General features: G+C 37.0%; 1 protein-coding gene across 1 annotated transcript in view; it reads left to right on the forward strand.

The window, feature by feature from the left end:
* LOC150104082 (transient receptor potential cation channel subfamily M member-like 2) overlaps positions 1-20,654 on the forward strand; it is a 580,140-nt gene that overhangs the window by 551,164 nt on the left and 8,322 nt on the right. The window contains exon 29 of the mRNA XM_090396744.1: positions 19,558-19,755. Coding sequence (XP_090252870.1) covers positions 19,558-19,755 — 198 coding nt within the window. The remainder of the gene's footprint in view (positions 1-19,557; positions 19,756-20,654) is intronic.

Consider the following 20,654-nt stretch of genomic DNA (forward strand, 5'->3'; position numbering starts at 1 on the left):
TTCTGTTTACATCAGATATATTTAAATAATGCCTGTGTATTTCTGAAAAGATGACAAAGTGGCTACAGTGTATTTAAAAAGCATACAAATCGCATAGTCTTAAGAATGCTATTTATACTCTGAAGGCAACTGTTTATTCAAGCTGATCACGTACTGATCTGTTGCATAGGATCTGGTTGGGAACATGATGGTGAATTCGGTTATCTTCTTTGGAAATACTAGTGCCAAATCTCAGTTAGATAGCAAATTCTGTAAGGTATGCTAGAATGCTATTAAAAATCTACTAGAGAAAGTGCTTTTTTATTTAAGTCTTACTGGTGGATGTTCTTTGAAGTTAGCATATAGTACATTAGTCTGAGCAATATGAATAGACTGAGGATAGGTAATCCAGAAATTCTATTCTAGAGACTAAACACACAACTTCTGATCTGTATTTAGCCTCTAGAATAGATTGGGTCTAGCCACTTTAGGTCTTGTGAACAGGGTCATGGTTTTGCAACATATGATGAAGGTCATCTACCATTGACATTTGCAAACATCCATGCTATGAGTTACAGGGGGGGGGATGTAATATTTGGAAATTGATGAGTAGAATATTATAGTGCTTGTCTTGTGGACTAATAACAGAGTATGACCACAGCATTGAAAAGAGGACAAAATATAAATGAGATAATGGAGAACGTTAATACAAGTAACCTGAATAAGTTTCTGAACAAGTTGAAGTAATTGGGAAGGGAAACTAAAATTGAAAAGGTTGAGTGTAAGAGGAAGAAACTTATGCAGTGAATGTATATTTGTTGATCCTTTTTTGTGGAATAATTTGAAGCATAGAGTGGATAAAAATCGGCATGGGACTACTAAAATTAGTAGAATGTATATCGGTTCTAAAGCTGGTACAAGAACTAAAGGGAATCTGTAATTTTTGTATACCAATGCAAGAAGCATTCAAAATAAGAGGGAAGAATTTTTGGCATTAATCAGTTCAATCTCACCAAAAGTTGTAGGAATTAGTGAAACTTGGCTGTCAGCAGAAGATGTGGTTACTGGAATTGAATGTGATGGTACAGTATTTTCAGGGAGGATAGAGAAGATAGAACGGGGGGGGGGGGGGAGTACTGTTGATGATAGCTGATGAGTTGCAGCCAAAGAAAGTAGTATATCAAGAGGATAGATGTGTGAATGATAGTTCATTTGAGGCAGTCTGGTGTGAAATAGTGACTGTATATTTGGTTGCTGCTATAGGCCAGGGGGGGTACAGGGGGATGATATCGAATTCATGTATCAGCAAATTAGTGCAATGAGTGCGGGGTTAGTGATTATTATGAGGAATTTTAATTATGGTGATATCAATTGGAAGGCAGAAATATCACATGGCAAAAAGGAAATGGAATTTATACACCTTCTAAGAAATAATTACTTGAAACAGCACATAACTGAAGGGACTCGTGGTGTGAGAGTGTTGGATCTGGTCATAGGTTCAGAGGACATATGCATAAGTAAGGTGTCCTCATTACCTCCAATTGGTGAGAGTGATCATGCGGTATTGACTTGGGAGGTTGCAAAATTTGTGAATTTCTCTCTTAAGAATGGGGTATATATGGAACTACAGGTTAGGTAATTATAACAAGCTTTGGAATGAGCTTACAGCCATCCCATGGCAGAACATATTGCAGGGGAAAGATGTTAGTAATGCATGGGATAAAATCAGCAGGTATCCGAGGAAGGCAATATCAGATTGTATTCCCATGGTCAGGAAGACAAACAAGATAGGCATTAGATGGACGAGTAGTAGTATCAGGCTTGATCTGCAAAAAAAGAAAATGTTATAGAGAATTTACATGGAGAAAAGTGATCAGTACACCCATGAATAGTACAAAGCTCAAGCTAGGTAGATTACTAGCATAGTAAGAAAAGCTAAATCAGATTATGAAAAGACCTTAGCCAAGGAGATCAAGGATAATCCAAAGAGTTCTTCTGCTATATGGCAAGTAAAAGGAAGAATGACTTTGGAAGGATAACCTTAGTGGGTGCTGATGGTATTGAGGTGACCAATTCAGATGTAATAGTAGAGTTACTGAGTGATAACTTTTCAAAAGTCTATCACCCAGGTGAGGATATCTCTGTACCTGTAGCAATAACTAATGTGAAAATTGATGTTAATAAATCAGAGGTACTTAGTATATTGCAGAATATAAATGCAAACACTGCCGTAAGTTTAGATGGAATATCAGCTTGGGTGTTGCATGAATGTGCAAAGGAATTGTTAATGCCTCTTACTTGGTTATTTAACTTACATTTGAACTCTGGTATGGTTCCTAGGGAATGGAAGGAATGCAAAGTGGTTCCTTTGCATAAAGGTGGCTCTAAGACTGCAGTAGTTAATTACAGACCAATCACCATCTTGGGAGTGGTGGTAAAAGTATTGGAAAAGTTGGTTAAGGACAGAATTCAAGAATGGGTGGATCAGAATATGATACTCTATAAGGGCCAACATGATTTTGTTAAAGGTCAATCCTACCTTAGCACTTTATTAACGTTTTATAATAGAATGACATCTGAGTTGGACAAGGGAAATGGCTATACAGTGATCCTTTTGGATTTTGCTAAGGCTTTTGACAGGATACCCCATGGAATACTGTTGCGCAAATTAGAGCAGATGGGGATGGATATTAAACTGGTGATATGGATAAGAGAATGGCCATGGAGAGATACCAGAAAGTAGTGTATGGAGGAGCAGAGTCCAGGATGAGACAGGTGACTAATAGTGTGCCTCAGGGCTCTGTGCTTGGGCCGTTATTGTTTAATTTGGACATAAATGATATAGGAAATGGTTTGAAGGGAGATATTCACTTGTTTGCTGATAATGTAAAGTTGGGTAGCGCAATAAAAAATCAAGCTCATGTGAGTTTGCAGGATGACTTAAATAAGCTGGCAAAATGGGCAAAAAGTAATGGATGTCAGTTCAATGTGGAAAAGTATAAAGTTATGCATTTTGGGATAAAAAGATTACCAGCTGTGTACCACATTGATGGAACAGAACTCAAAGAGATTGATGAGGCTAAGGACGTGGGGGGGTGTTGGTGGATAGGGAGATGAAATTCAGAGGACACATTGCTAAGGTGTCCAAGATTGCACATAGGATTATTTGGTTATTGAAGAACACTAACATCCAGAGATAAAGAGGTTATTATTCTCTTTATAAGGAGTTGATACTTCCACATTTGGATTACTATGCTCAAGTCTGTTCACGTGGATTACTTAGAGATGAGGAGGTTGTGGTGAGGGTTCAGAGGAGAGTGACTAAGTTGGTGACTGATGTAAAAAATGCTCCCTATATTGATAGATTGAGAGCTTGTGGATTGCAGAATTTGATTGATAGGTGGAAAAGAGGAGATATGATAGAAACATTTAAATTACTAAAAAATTTTTATAAGATTGATGCAGGGGAAATATTTCAGCTGTGTGATAGTGATGGAAGAACAAGAGGTTGTCCCTGGAAATTAAGGTAAAGTGTAGTTAACAAGGGTATGAGAACTAGATTTTTTGCTTGGAGAGTGGTGAGTGGGTGGAATGTATTGCCTGACTCAGTTATGAGTTCTTCGTTTGTAAATGAATTCAAGAAGAGGTATGATAGATATTGTTTTGATAGTTTGGGTCTCCCGCAATGAGTCTACTGACTTCATGGAGATACCCGTAATAATAACCTGAAAGGCGTAATTTGAGTAAAAAAAAGATTTGAGATCAATGTTAAAGGTTGTTCAACTGAGACGTGCGATGGAAGATAACAAGTATGTTGCCATGGCATGATAATACAGAGTTAAGGAGTGGAGTGGAATGGAATACATTTGATAATAGATATATTATATATTGTATACTGGTGGGCCGAGTGGTTAGCATGGCATTATAGTAACAAGAAATGCAATTCTTTTTCGAGCTCTGCAACTCAAGAATGGTAAATTCAAGGACACGGCAGGTATTATTATTATTATTATTATTGTTGTTGTTGTTCCGGGAAACTCCAAGGAGTCGACAGACTCATCGAGGGAGGCCCTAACATCATGTCAAGAACAACTATTCAACATTCACACAGTATCTATCATACCTTGCCTTGAACTCATTCACGGTCGTAGCACCCACAACAGACTCTGGAAGCTTATTCCACTCATTTACCACTCTCCAAGTAAAGAACCTAGCTCTAACACCCTTGTCAACCATGCTCTTGCCCAGCTGCCATGCATGGCCCCTAGTCCTCCCACCACCAGTCATATTTTCAAAAATATCTTCTGGATCAATCTTATAAAAACCCTTCAGTAATTTGAATGTCTCAATCATATCACCCCTCCTTCGCCTATCGTCCAATTTCTGCAACCCACAAATCTTCAACCTATTCTCATAAGGTTCATTCCACAGACCTGCTATCATCTTGGTCACTCGTCTCTGGACCCTCTCCACTTCCTCCCCATCACGAAGAAACCCTGGTGCCCATAACTGGGCACAGAAGTCCAGATGGGGTCTTATCAAGGCTCGATACAGAGGAACAACAACTTGTTCGTCTCTGCATGTTAAAGTATTTTTCAGAAGCCAAGTGATTTGGTGAGCTGTTTTAGTTACTTTTGCAATGTGCCCCCTAAACTTCAACTCCCTATCCACCAACACTCCCAAATCCCTGGCCTCATCAATCTCCTGGAGTATGGTTCGACCAATGCGATATACTGCTGCTATTCTTTTCACCCCAAAGTGCATAACCTTACACTTTGCCACATTAAATTGACATCCATTTTTCCTAGCCCAGTCCTCCTATTTCATCTTTTCTTGCTTCGCCTGGGTGGTGCAACAGATTTATGGAACGCAAAGCATTAACATTACGACATAACTGGTAATTAATTTACGGAATTGACAACGCATATAAAGTAAATAAATTAAAGATAACTTTAATGAATTCTACAAACAGATAGAGGGGACAGCCATGGGTTCACCACTTTCCCCAGCCTTGGCCAATTTCTTTATGGAGACATTTGAAGAGAAAGCCTTAAACTCCGCCCCACAAAAACCCACTATTTGGCTTCGTTATGTGGATGATGTGTTTGCTATTTGGCCACATGGCTCAGATACACTCCACTCCTTCCTAACACACTTAAACAACCAACATCCCAGAGTCCAGTTCACCTTAGAAAAAGAGGAAAACAACACCCTCCCCTTCCTAGACACTTTAATCACCCGCCAGCTTGATGGATCTTTGGTTTTCTCTGTTTACAGAAAACCCACCCACACTGGCAGATACATTCACCAGCAATCCCACAACCCCCCCTCACAACAATATGGGGGTGATAAAAACACTATATAACAGGGCAAAATTAATCTGCTCAGATGACAAGGCCCTGACTATGGAACTAAACCGCATCCTCAACACTTTCTTAGCCAATGGCTACAACCCCAAAAAAATCCAAAAAATACTAAAACCTGTAAACCACAACCCCCCTCCCCCCCTCCACAATAAAGACTACACCAAGTCTATCACTATCCCCTACATCCAGGGCACCTCTGAAAAAATAACTAATATCCTCAAAAAATATGACCTTACTTCCTGTTACAGACCATATAAAAAGTTGGCATCCCTTATCCGCTCTACCAAAGACCAACCACTTCCTCTAGACCTACCTGGTGTATACCAGGTCCCTTGCACAATAAAGACTACACCAAGTCTATCACTATCCCCTACATCCAGGGCACCTCTGAAAAAATAACTAATATCCTCAAAAAATATGACCTTACTTCCTGTTACAGACCATATAAAAAGTTGGCATCCCTTATCCGCTCTACCAAAGACCAACCACTTCCTCTAGACCTACCTGGTGTATACCAGGTCCCTTGCAGCTGCAAATTGTCCTACTTTGGCCACACAGGCAGAACAACAAATATCAGGATTTCAGAACACCAAGACTACATCCGGTTTCACCAGTACAGCCGCTCTGGACTGGCAGACCATGCCTTAGATACCCACCATAAAATTCGTTGGAAGAAGACAAAAATAATCCATCGCAGCAAGTTTAAATACGAAAGACTATTCAAAGAATCTTCAGCAGCTCTAAAAAACTTTCCTAACCTCAACAAATTTGGGTGCATGAAACTGCCCCAAATTTGGGAGACTTTTATTTTGAGAACTTCAGCCCAACGGCCAAGACTACCAAATTAGCCCGCAAGAGGGCACCATTAGGACTTTAGGAACAAAATTAGTTCTTATGTTCTTCCTCATTTGCTTTGTTAGTTCCTTAGTGCACATACCATATCTTTATGTTCCCGAAGATGGCAATGTGACATTGCCGAAATATAGAAGTGATTCATTAAAGTTATCTTTAATTTATTTACTTTATATGCGTTGTCAATTCCGTAAATTAATTACCAGTTATGTCTAACCAACGTATAAGTCTTACTACTAGAAACATTACGACACCGAACAAAAATTGTGCAGAAGTTACCAAAGTAGCTTGAAGAAAAGGTGCAATCCTTCCATAAATTTATCATAAAATTATGGAAGTGTCACGGATATGAACTTTCCCAAATTGGCAATATGGATGAGATGCCCATGTACTTTGATATGCCTGGGAATCAAACAGTAAACCCAGTTGATGAAAAGGGTGTCTTCATAAAAACAACGGGACATGAAAAAACTCATTTTACCATTGTTCTAGCATGCATGGCAGACAGAACCAAATTAAAGCCAACAGTGATATTTAAAAGGAAGAAAATTCCGAAGCATATGAAATTATCACCAGGTGTAATTGTTCGCACCAATCAGAAAGGTTGGATGGATGAAGAAGGTGTACAATTGTGGCTGGACCAAGTATGGAACATACGTCCAGGTAGCTTGTTACGTCAACAAAGCATGCTAGTCTGGGATATGTTCCGGGCGCATTTAACAGAGGCAAGCAAAGAGAAAGCACGTGAGCTACATACAGACCTAGCAGTCATACCGGGTGGTCTAACTTCCGTTTTGCAGCTGCTTGATATCAGCTTGAATAAGCCATTTAAAGATCACTTACGTGAAAAATGGAGAGAATGGATGTCATCTGGTTTGGTGAAGATGACAAAGGGTGGGAATTTTCAGAAGCCTGAGATCACCCTAGTCTCCAGTTGGGTTAAAGAAACATGGGATTCGATACCATCTGAAATGATTCAACGCTCATTTCTTAAATGTGGAATAAGTAATTCAGTGGATGGATCCGAAGATCACATCATATACGAAAGCGAGGATGATGCACAACAAATTGGAGAGCATGAAGACGATGATGACAACTGCTACACTGATGACGCAATCCCTACAGATGAATTTATAAATGAAATGTTTGACGACTCAAAAGATGAAGAAGAATTTAAAGGAATTTTGACATTTTGTTTTAATAAATATTTCTTTCGTTAATTCGTATTGTATTTTGACATTTTGTTTTAAAATAAATATTTCTTTTGTTAATTCGTCTTGTATTTTGACATTTTGTTTTTAAATAAATATTTCTTTCGTTAATTCGTCTTGTATTTTGACATTTTGTTTTTAAATAAATATTTCTTTCGTTAATTCGTACTGTATTATTTATAATGTTATGGAACGAGATTAACAGATCGCATTATACGTGGACATGGCATTTTAGGGCTAGTTTTCAAACAAAATTTCTAGTTCACATTATATGTGGATCGCATTATACGCGATAGTATACGGTATGTGGAATTTAAGGTAGGCAAAAAAATAATTATTATAGACTTAGAAACCAGCATGAGGGAGAGTGCCATGGATAAGAAATTTTGATGGTAAAGAGATCAGTATTGCATGGGAGCTAGTTAAGAAATATTTATTAGCAGTAATGGTGAATTGCTATCATTATTATTAATATCTGACCTCCATGAGTCAGAGACTCATCATGGGGATGGGGGGTTACAGACTATTGCACACAAATATCATCCAACTGTGCTTTAAACTGATTCAATGTGTCTACACCCACAACAAACTCAGGCAATGCATTCCACTCACTAACCACTCTCCATGCAAAGAACCTGTACCTCGCTCCTCTGCTCACACTCTCCTTATAGAGTTTCCAACGATGACCTCTTGTTCTACTCCCCCTTCTCTCCCATATTATGAAAAATCTCTTCCATGTCGACTCAATAACAACCCCTGACTAACTAATATGTCTCAATCATACCCCTCCCTTTCCTCCTATTCACGAGGCTCTGCAACTTACATTATCTCAATCTGTCCTTGTACTCCACATTCCAAAGACTACTGACCACCTTTGTGCATCTTCTCTGGATCCTTTCCAATATATCCTCATCACCATGAAAACCTAGTAACCAAATCTGTGCACAATAATCCATATGAGGCCTGATCGAGGCCTTATACAGTAGCATCATAATTTCTGCATGTCAAGGTTCTCCGCATCATTGCCATTATCCAATGTAGCCCCTGAATTTCAGGTCCTTGTCCACCATCACTCCTAAAGCTCTCATTTCCTTTACTTCCTTTAAAGTTTCCCCCACCAAGTGTATACTTTGCATCCCATCATTGCTTACCAAATCTCAAAACCTTACACTTTCAACATTGAACTGACAGTTCCACTTACCTGCCCATTCATGCAATCTATTCAAGTCCTCTTGTAAGGCCATAACATCTGCTTGACTCTGCATTGCTCCCTCCTCAGTTTTGCACCATCTGCAAAAACTGTGGAGAGCTAGTTAAACCCATCCCAATATTATTAACATACAAATTGAACAACAATGATCCCAAAACTGACCTCTGCAGCACACCACTAGTGACCGTTCTCTTTTGGGATATCGCACCCCCCATATGCAACTTTCTGATACCTATCCAACTCAGAAATCATTTATCCAATCCCATCTTTTTCAGCTTATTTAACAGCTCATGTGGCAGTCTATCTAGGAAAATGCTTTTGCAAAATCCAAGTACACCACTGTATATGTGTCTCTCCTGTCCAAGATATTTGTCACCATGTTACAGTACATAAGTAAGTTAGTGAAACATAATCTCCCCTTAACAAACCCATGCTGATAACTTGAGTGAGAAAGATAAAGGAGTCGCAATAAAATGGATGATTATAGTAATCAAACAGAAAATTGCATATAAAAATGATATTATGGAAAAAGTATAAAGAGAGAAGTGCAGAGCAGGAATAAAATCTCAGGAAGGAAATATTAGAATGTGGGAAACAACAAGCACTGTGATTTAAAGAAAATCCCTAGGAGTTCTTTCATTATATAACAATAGGAGGTGAAATTATTGTGGATGAATGACCTTGTTAGATGGGAAAGGAGCATGTAGTAGTCATGTGTCCAGTGCAGATGACATAGCAGAGCTGTTTAACAAACATACTATTAGGCTATTTCATCCTGGAACAGCAGATTTTATTCCTAGAGGAATTAAATTATTAGAAGTGAATGAAAAGGATGTGCAGATACACTACCACGAGTTATGTAAGTAATGCGTTCCGTAAACCTTTACGTAACTAGAATTTTACATAAGTCGAATTTGTAAATTACATGCATACAATAAAATGTTCAGTGGCTGCTCATACCACTGTTATACATTACTTTTTTTGCATTAATCAGATATTTTTCATTTTTGGGGTGATTAAAAAAAAATCAGTTATAAAAAAATTTATCAATTGTATTTGAATAATATACATACTATAAATATGAAAGTATGAAAAATACATAATATAAAAGAATATAAAAAAAAACTGAAATATTCACTTTTCAAATAAAAAAATGTCTTGTGACAGCTGTTGGCTGTTCTAAGGAATGCTGCACTGCGGGAAATTTTACCCTTTTGATGTTGAAGACTGAGGGTAGTCGGGTCGTCTGAGTTGTCATCTTCACTTTGTTGTGAATGGCATCTCACAAACATGTCTAGAGTAGATTGTGTGGTCACACACACTTCTTGTCCTCATAGATGGCCTTGTAGCTAAACATATCAGAATAGATACAGTGGCTAACATCCTTGCTAATAATTGTGCCCAACACTACCACACCTTTCATGCTTTCAACAATGCGAACTTTATCCTTTACCATTGTATTCACTGTCAAAATAGGTCGATTTATTTCCCAAGCTATTGTTGATAGAATTTTCCCACCTTCATACATACTAATTATTTTCAACTTTTCTTCTAAAGTAATCACAGACCTTTGTTTTTTAGATTTATTACTAGTGCATTCAGTTGTGCGTTTGCATTCCATTTTAAGGGTAAAAAAACAATGAAACTAGCAGTGATAACAAGTGACTGAGCTAACGTGCGAGGTATCTACTACTGTACTACAATAAGGCTGTCAAAGATGCACCTGTGAAAAGCCCAAACGTGTTCATACATGCTAATAGATTTATTACGTAACGGCGAATTTATGTAAGTCATGTATTACGTAGGGGTGCTTAAGGGTCAAAGCTGTATAACTGAGAGGAGACCTCCACATGGCCTTTCAAGGAATGCGGAGAACCAACCAGGGCTTCTGACCTAATGTCCAATCCTCACCTTCTCATGGTGCACCCTGTTGGGTATCTACTTGGATACTGAATGAATGAGGATGGGCTGGCAATTTGGGATTTAGCCGACCAAATTGTATTCTTATTGGTTAAACCAAAATAAAAAATGATGGTACAACATGACAAAATTTCATGCCGGCTGGGGCGTCGCCCGGTTAAACAAGGCCCCCGTTGTTTTTGCCAGGGCGAACAGCGAAAAGTCAGCTACTGGAACAAATCTGAAAACAAACCCCAACTCAACATCACCAGAGTTAAAGATTGGTGCTATCAATGTAAGAAGCCTGAATGGAAAAGAAATGGAGCTAGCTGAGAATTTAGATAAGTACCAGATCGACATAATAGGGGTGACTGAAACGAAAAAGACCAAAACTGGTGAGATCTTTCTGAGCAATAAATACAAAATGTTATATTCAGGCAATGACAATCAAGGAAAAGAAGGAGTAGCCATAGTATTCCACACAAAATACGAGGCTAATCTTCTTGAATGGCAGTCAGTCTCAAGTAGAGTAATGTGGGCAAATATGAGAATGGGGAACTGGACAATGAGACTTATTTGTGCCTATGGTCCCACAGAAGGTTCTACTAAGGCAGAAGTGGAGGAATTTTTTGAGGATTTAGAAAAAGCCACTGACACAATGAAAAATGAAAAGTTGGTCCTTGTTGGGGATCTAAATAGCAGAGTAGGAAATGATTGTGAGACATACAAAAATATTTTGGGAAAATTTGGAGAAAAGAGCAAAGCTAATAATAATGGCAAATATCTGTTGGATTTCTGCTCAGGACATGGACTGGTTATTGCTTACACCATGTTCCAACATAAAAATGTGCACAAATTCACATGGAGAGAAGAGGCAAGGAATAAGAAAAGTCTCATTGACTATGTTATTGTTGATAGTGATGTTTTCTCCCTGGTGCAGAACACCAGAGTGTATAGAGGATTTGAAATTGGAAGTGATCACTATTTAGTCTTCAGCAGGATAAAATTGAATTTCATATTGAAAAGAATAACATGTAAGAAAGTTTTAAAGTGAATAAAAGTTGAGCAGCTCTCAGATGTGAACTGTAGACTAAAATACACAAATATTATTGAAGAAAAAATGAAAGAGTTTGAGAACAGGAATCAAACCTTGGAGATTCAGTGGCAAACTCTGAAGAAAACATTGATTAATTCTGCCAGAGAGGCATGTGGTGAGGTTGTCTGTAAGGATAAAAAAAATCAGAACTCCCTGGTGGACACAGGAAGTTAAAGAGGCAGTGAGGGAAAAGAAGAAAGCATATCAAAAGTTCCTGTCAAATAAGTCAGCTTGTGCTCTTAGAGAATATAGAGACAAAAGCAAGAATGCTAAACACTGCGTAAAACTAGCTAAACAAAAGTCATGGGAGGACTTTGGCAAGAATATAGAAAATAAATATCAAGTAGGTGGAAAAATATTCTGGAGGTTGTTGAAGAAGCTTAGGAATGGAGGAAAGTGTGCTGTAAAAGGAGTTAGAGATGATAAAGGTGACATGAAAACGGGAGAAAAAGATATCCTTGAAGTATGGAGTAATTACTTTGAAAAACTGCTAAATGAAACAAGTAGTGATGACAGCACAGTAGTAAAAAACACTGACCAAACGTGCAGTCAGGAATACACATCCATACTTGAAGTAGAAAAAAGCATCAGAAGCTTGAAATGTGAAAAGGCAGCAGGAGTAGATAATATTCGACCAGAAATGCTCAAGTATGGTGGTATAAGAGTCTTACAGTGGCTGCACTGCATAGTTCAGAAAGCCTGGACAGAGGGACGAATCCCCAATGATTGGAGTAGAGCTCTCATAGTACCCATATATAAAAAGGGAAATAAAACTGCATGTGAGAATTACAGAGGTATTTCCCTACTGAGTGTTCCATGGAAGATCTATGCAAGTATACTTGAGAAACGGTTGAGAAGAATTGTGGAAGAAAAGCTTGGTGAAGAACAAGCTGTATTCAGGCCAAACAGAGGCTGTCAGGATCAGATCTTCACTTTACGACAAATAGTCAAGAAAGCATGGGAATATAACAAAGATCTGTATTTAAGTTTTGTCGATTAGGAAAAGGCATATGACAAGGCCAAGAGATAAGCTATTCAATACGCTACAGTTATATGGTGTCAATGGGGCATTATATCAAGCAATACTTAGTCTTTATTTGAGTTGTAAGTCAGCAGTTAGAATTGAAGGAAGTACAGGAAGATGGTTTAATGTTAAATCTGGTGTGAGACAAGGATGTACATTATCCCCTCTGTTATTCATTATCTATATGGATCACATTATGAAGGAAAGTGGTATTAAACATGATATCAAACTTGGAGATGTTAATGTCAGCTCTTTGCTTTATACGGATGATGTTATACTTCTAAATAAATCCGCTACAAGTCTGCAAGATTCTCTGACTAAATTGAATAGCTGTTGTAATAGATATGGTATGAAGGTCAGCAATAAAAAGACAAAGAGAATGAAAATAGGCAGAATCATTGAAAATGTCAAATGCGTTGTGAATGGAGAACCTGTGGAACAAGTAAAACATTTCAGCTATTTAGGCATGATTTTTACTGAAGATGGTAAATTAAATATAGAAATAGACAACAGAATCAGCCAAGCTGGTATGGTGGGAAGTCAACTGAATAAATTCATATGGATTAAGAAAGAAATTAGTCGGAACACTAAATTAGCTGTATACAAGACAGTGTTCAAACCAGTTTTAACTTATGGATCTGAGAGCTGGGTCAGAAGTAAAACACTTGATCAAAGAATAGAGACCACAGATATGAGAGTCCTGAGAAAGATTAGAGGCGTAAACAGATGGCATTAATGGCAACATCATATTAAAAACGAGGATATTAGGAAAGAACTTGACATTGTCAACATCCAGGAATGCGTTAGCAGAGCTAATCTCAGGTGGTATGGTTACTTAAACAGAATGGGCAAGGAAAGATTAGCAAAACAAGTGTTCTCTGCCAGATTGGCAGCAAAACGACCCAGAGGAAGACCAAGATATAGGTGGATTGATACGGTACAAAGTGCCTTAGATGAAAGAAATATAATATCTGATAATGTTGGAGTCTTGACAAGTAACAGACTGATTTGGAGGAAAATTGTAGATAGGAAATTAATAATGATGTAATTTTTTTTTCATGTAGTACTATCATATCCTGTACACCCCTTGAGGGTACATAGCAGGAATTTGATGATGATGATGATGATGTATTACGTAACTCGTGGTGCAACTGTATTCAGAATGCTAAGTAGTAGATGTCATTAATCAGTGGGTGATTGTGGATGATAATGGTAGATAGTGTCATTACATAATGGTGATAGTAGAATGGAGGCATCAAACTATAGACTAGTTTATATTTCTTCTGTTTGGTTAAGATTTTGAGAAGTTTGTATACAAAAATGGGTAGATGAGAGTAATATGATGTTGAGCATAAATTTGTTAAGGATGTGCTTTTGTTTCAGTCATCTTTTTTCAGTGTCTTTCATAATGCCTTGTATAAAGTAAAAAGAGCAGTTGATTGAGGAAAAAGTCATCATCATCATCATCATCAAATTCCTGCCATGTACCCTCAAGGGGTGTACAGGATATGATAGAACTTCATGAAAAATTTACATCATTACTAACTTCCTATCTATAATTTTCCTCCAAATCACTCTGTTACTTGTCAAGACTCCAACATTACCAGATCTTATATTTCTATCTTCTAAGGCACATTGTACCGTATCAATCCATCTATATCTTGGTTTTCCTCTGGGTCATTTTCCTGCCAACTTGGCAGAGAACACTTGTTTTGCTAATCTTTCCTTGCCCATTCTGTTGAAGTGACCATACCACCTGAGATTAGCTCTGCTGACGCATTCCTGGATGCTGACAATGTCAATTTCTTTCCTAATATCCTCATTTTTAATATGATATTGCCATTGATGCCATCTGTTTACGCCTCTAATCTTTCTCAGGACTCTCATATCTGCGGTCTCTAGTCTTTAGTCGAGTGTTTTACTTCTGACCCAGCTCTCAGATCCATAAGTTAAAACTGGTTTGAACACTGTCTTGTATACAACTAATTTAGTGTTCCGACTAATTTCTCTCTTATTCCATATGAATTTATTCAATTGACTTCCCACCATATCAGCTTTGCTGATTTTGTTGTCTATTTCCATATTTAATTTACCATCTTCATTAAAAATCGTGCCTAAGTTGCTGAAATGTTTTACTTGTTCCACAGGTTCTCCATTCATAACACAGTTGACATTTCCAATTATTCTGCCTATTCTGCACCCCTGTTGAAAGAGTGCTGTAAAAGGAGTTAGAGATGATAAAGGTGAAATGAAAATGGGAGAAAAAGATATCCTTGAAGTATGGAGTAATTACTCTGAAAGGCTGTTAAATGAAACAAGCAGTGATGACAGCACAGTGGTAAAAAACACTGACCAGGCATGCAGTCAGGAATACATATCCATACTTGAAGTAGAAAAAGCCATCAAAGGCTTGAAATGTGGAAAGGCAGCAGGAGTAGATGATATTCGACCAGAAATGCTGAAGTATGGTGGTATAAGAGTCTTACAGTGGCTGCACTGTATATTTCACAAAGCCTGGACAGAGGGGCAAATTCCTGATGATTGGAGTAGAGCTCTCATAGTACCTATATATAAAAAGGGAAATAAAACTGAATGTGAGAATTACAGAGGTATTTCCGTATTGAGTGTTCCATGGAAGATCTATGCAAGTATACTTGAGAAACGGTTGAGAAGAATTGTGGAAGAAAAGCTTGGTGAAGAACAAGCTGGATTCAGGCAAAATACAGGCTGTCAGGAAGATCTTCACTTTACCACAAATAGTCAAGAAAGCATTGGGATATAACAAAGATCTGTATTTAAGTTTTGTCATTTTGGAAAAGGCATATGACAAGGTGCCAAGAGAGAAGGTATTCCATACGCTACAGTTATATGGTGTAAATGGGGCATTATAGCAAGCAATACTTAGTCTTTATTTGAGTTGTAAGTCAGCAGTTAGAATTTTGAAGGAAGCACAGGAAGATGGTTTAATGTTAAATCTGGTGTGAGACAAGGATGTACATTATCCCTTCTGTTATTCATTATCTATATGGATCACATTATGAAGGAAAGTGGTATTAAACATGATAACATGATATCAAAATTGGAGATGTTAATGTCAGCTCTTGGCTTTATGCGAATGATGTTATACTTCTAAATAAATCCGCTACAAATCTGCAAGATTCTCTGACTAAATTGAATAACTGTTGTAATAGATATGGCATGAAAGTCAGCATGACAAAGACAATTTAAATAGGCAGAATCATTGAAAATGTCAACTGTGTTGTGAATGAAGAACCTGTGGAACAAGTAAAACATTTCAGCTAATTAGGCACGATTTTTACTGAAGATGGTAAATTAAATATAGAAATAGACAACAGAATCAGCAAAGCTGGTATGGTGGGAAGTCAATTGAATAAATTCACATGGAATAAGAGAGAAATTAGTCGGAACACTAAATTAGCTGTATACAAGACACTGTTCAAACCTGTTTTAACTTATGGATCTGAGAGCTGGGTCAGAAGTAAAACACTTGACCAAAGACTAGAGACCACAGATATGTGAGTCCTGAGGAAGATTATAGGCGTGAACAGATGGCATCAATGGCAATATCATATTAAAAACGAGGATATTAGGAAAGAACTTGACATTGTCAAGCATTCAGGAATGTGTTAGCAGAGCTAATCTCAGGTGGTATGGTCACTTAAACAGAATGGGCGAAGAAAGATTAGCAAAACAAGTATTCTCTGCCAGGTTGGCAGCAAAACGACCCAGAGAAAGACCAAGATTATGGGTGGATTGATACGGTACAAAGTGCCTTAGACGATAGAAATATAAGATCTGATAATGTTGGAGTCTTGACAAGTAACAGACTGTAATAAATTTCGTTTAATCCTTTATCCCAGTGAGAGCAAACAAAGTTTGCACCTGAAAATATCTTCAGGACTGAATATAGTGTTGTACTATCTTACCTGGGTAAGTAGTGCAACACCAGGGCAACTCTTAGCAAAGGTGAAGCAAGCTACCAACACCCCTATCCCAGTATCTCCAATAATGCAAAACACATCTCCTTGTGGATATGTATACTGTTATGCATTAAGGGATTGGCCACTACCCAGACTAGTTTCGACCTTTATTGAGGTCTCTTCAGTGGGAGCTAGGCCCAGAGTTAGAGATACCAGGCAGAAGCAGTAGCAAGGTCATCTTTACCTATAGGAGTTGCCAAAAGGTTTACTTACCCAGGTAAGATAGTACAACACTATATTCAGTCCTGAAGATATTTTCAGGTGTAAACTTTGTTTGCTCTCACTGGGATAAAGGATTAAACTAAATTTATTATAGTTTAACCTAGTGAAAAATAAACTTTCAAGTAACAGACTGATTTGGAGGAAAATTGTAGATAGGAAGTCAGTAATGATGTAATTTTTTTCATGTAGTACTATCGTACCCTGTACACCCCTTGAGGATACATGGCAGGAATTTGATGATGATTGTAGATTGTGAATTCCTGAAGTCAATTAATAATTAAGTTAACAATAATAATATATCCATAGCTGACACACAGTATGAACGTGCAATAGGTTTACTAATAAACCTTTCATGTGTGGGAGCCACTTAAAAAAAAAGTATAAAAGTAGACATAATGTTACATCCAGCATACTTTCACTCTTCAGAGCGGTATGACTACACTATATGAGCAAAACTCTCCTCGTTGGACAGTAGCACACATACATGTTACATAACGATGATATTATACTTGTTTGCCTACCCTGAAGAGTGTTGACCTTGAATTTACATGTAACGCATAGCTGCTATCATCTGCCAAATAAGAGATGCTTAAGTATTTTTTGGATTGTGCAACAATATGTATGTCATTTTGTATTCTAGACATAATTACATTAAGGTTATATATGCTTAAAGGCAAATTTCAGTAATGGATAGTTTGCTATAGTGAGAGTTGACCGTACTTAAATTTCCCAAAAGGTCTTTGATAATTACCTCATGATAAGGTAATAATTAAATTGGAATAGATGGGGTTAGATGATAAATTAGTTAGCTGAATAGAAATCGGCTTCTTGATAAGTATCAGCAAGTTGTGTATGGTAGAACAGTGTCCAAGAAGAGGAAAGTCACTACTGGTGTGTCCCAGGGATCAGGGGGTCTGGTTTCGAGCCAACTTGTATGGTTCCAAGTATTAACATGCAAGTTATAGGTCTGTAACTTGCATGTTAATGATATATTTTGAAAGAGAGAGGTTTAAATGGGGAAATGTGGTGTTTACATATGATGTAAATAACTTCCTCTGCAGGAGGCAGAGGAGATAAAGGATCGGGGGGGGGGGGGGGAGACATGAAATCTAGGGGATATATTGCTAAAATTGAAAGACATCACAACAGATTATGGCACTGATACAGAGGACATTAACATATAGCAATCAGGAGGTTATAATTCGTTTTGTATAAAGTCTTACTGCATGGATTACTGGATACAGAATTGGTCACCTGGTTTTTCAAGAGGATGAGAATATATTGAAAAGGATCCAAAGATAACTGACTGAGGTGGTTTCCATTCTCTGGAAATTGGTATGATAAAAGAATCAGAAAATGCAATTTGCAGATCCTCATGGATGTGTGTGTGTGGGTTGGGGGGGGGGGGGGGTAGTAGTGTGATTGAGACATATAAGTTTGCATGGAATTGTTACCAGATTAACTTGGAAAAGATTTTTAATAAAATGGGATGAGATGGGTATAATAAATCATCCCATGGGTATAATGAAATGTGAAAATAGTTTTTTCCAAAAGTTATTATAAGAAACCACATAAATCATCTCAGCTTTATTTCAAGTGAATGAAAAGCCTTGATCATAGTAAATATAAAAGAAAGCAATGAATCTTATATTATCTACCTTTCACTCAAAAGTTAGATTCATATAAGCAAAAGCAAATCCCACCCATGAAATGATATAAAATGTTAGTACTTTGATAATAGTATACCATAAGTAGGATAAGATAATCTGAAAACTCTGCTCTGGAGACTATGCTGGCCTGGTCAGCCAAGTGGTTAGCATATCCACCCCCACCCCCCCAACCAAAAGGCTGTGGGTTCAAATCCCACCATGGGCATGGATTTTTGTGATTGTCTGTGAAAATACTAGTGGTGGTGGTGGTAGGCGTTAGATGGCGCTGGTGTAGATGATGATGGAGACAGAGAGATGTAGAGTAGGTGCTCTCCCTCGATGAGTCTTAGGACTCCCTGGAGGTGTCGTGTAATAATTTTTTTTTTTAATTTTATTTATTTATTATTTTTTAAACCACTTCAGATCTATTACTAAGCTGTTAGTTTCATACAAGGCAATGAAAATTATCCATCACCATAGTGATTTAGAGCCATAGTCAAAACATCTACCCTAAGGCTATGAAGCTTGCTAACTCCTCTTCATTTGAAAAACCCTAATAAAGGTTTTTTGCATCCTAGATAGGATTCAAACCTAGGTTTTTCCAACCCAAGAGCATAAGTGATACCTGACTGAGCTACAGAGATTAACCACCTATAGGCATTTACAAACATTCATGCTTAAAATGGGAATTGAATCCATAGCCTGTGGGTCTCTGTAAATGAGTACTATTGACTCAGTTTACCAAGTTGGTAAATTTTGGAAGCTTGCACATAAAACCTCAATCTGCAAGTGAAAATTGATATGTATTATTTTCTGAAGAATTAAAAGGTCTGAGTTGGATGTATGAAGTTTTTGTGTATTAAATGCATTTTCATTCATTTTACACAAATTATGGACTTTACAACTGTGTTATAAATAAATATTTTATCTATAATAATTTGAAATAATAAATTCTTTAAAAAAATTTTTTTTAATTAAAAAATAATTTCAAATCATTTAAAATTTTTCCCTTCAATTTGTCTTTTTAATTTTTTTTTTCTGCATTTAGTTTTTCACAGACTGTGTTCAAACACCTCCATCTGATGATGAATCTGCAGATGGAGAAAGCATACAAATTAATGTTAAATCAGAAAAAGTACTGCAAGGATATATGGATGATCCTTGGAACACTGATCAAGCTTGGAGAGAAGTAGAATTATGGCATATCCATTATAATTGTCCAGAAATAATTGGAGACAAGATAATTGTAAGTAACTAAATATATTTATTTAATGAATCTCTGAATATGTTTTGATGAAGAGCAAAAGAACAATAATATTAATATGAAATTTTTGTTCTGCTATTTATTCCTATAATCAGACTGTTGAACTTTTTATCACTCAGTAACTACAATGGTGTGGATAAGCTTAGGTGTTCATATATATTTATTTGATGGTTTGCAGAAAGTTTTTTCACTTGGCTACAAAGTAAATTATACTTAACAAGAAATTATATTCTAATTTAATCCTTTATCCAAGTGTAAGCAAAGTTTTTCATGCGAAAGTATCTTCATAAGTGTGCTACTTATTTAAAGAGACTGTTGACCACATTGGTACCCTTTTTTCAACCTTAGTATCCCATAATGCAAAGCACATATCCTTTCAGACATGTAATGCAAAGCACATATCCTTTCAGACATGTATATTGCTATGCATTATGGGAAGGGTTAGTACCTAAACAGTTTTCAATCTTTATTGACATCTCAGCATCTTCTTGACAAATTATATTCTGGTTTAATCTTTCTCCATATGTAAGGAAACAAAATTTGCATGTAAAAGTATCTTTGCATATATCTTTACGACAAGGCTACTTGTATACAGAGGCTCTTTGGTAGGAGCCAAGTTCTCTGTATACAAGTAAAATACTTGAGAAGATAATTCATGGTAAACTTTATTTGCTTGCTTGGATAACAGATTAATCAAGAATATAATTTTATTGTCAAGTATAATTTACTTTGTAACCAATTGAAAAAATATTTTACATTTATCCCTACTCCAAAGTATTTTAATAATAAGATAATACACCATTTTGCTTCTTATATGTGGAAAATATATGATTTCTGCATTAATTCAATCTTGGTATTTGCTGGATCCAGTAACCTTTATG

Source organism: Typopeltis vanoorti, chromosome 8 (assembly GCF_054136105.1).
Source record: "Typopeltis vanoorti isolate ZY-2024b chromosome 8, IOZ_Tvanoo_1.0, whole genome shotgun sequence".
NCBI lineage: Eukaryota > Metazoa > Arthropoda > Arachnida > Uropygi > Thelyphonidae > Typopeltis > Typopeltis vanoorti.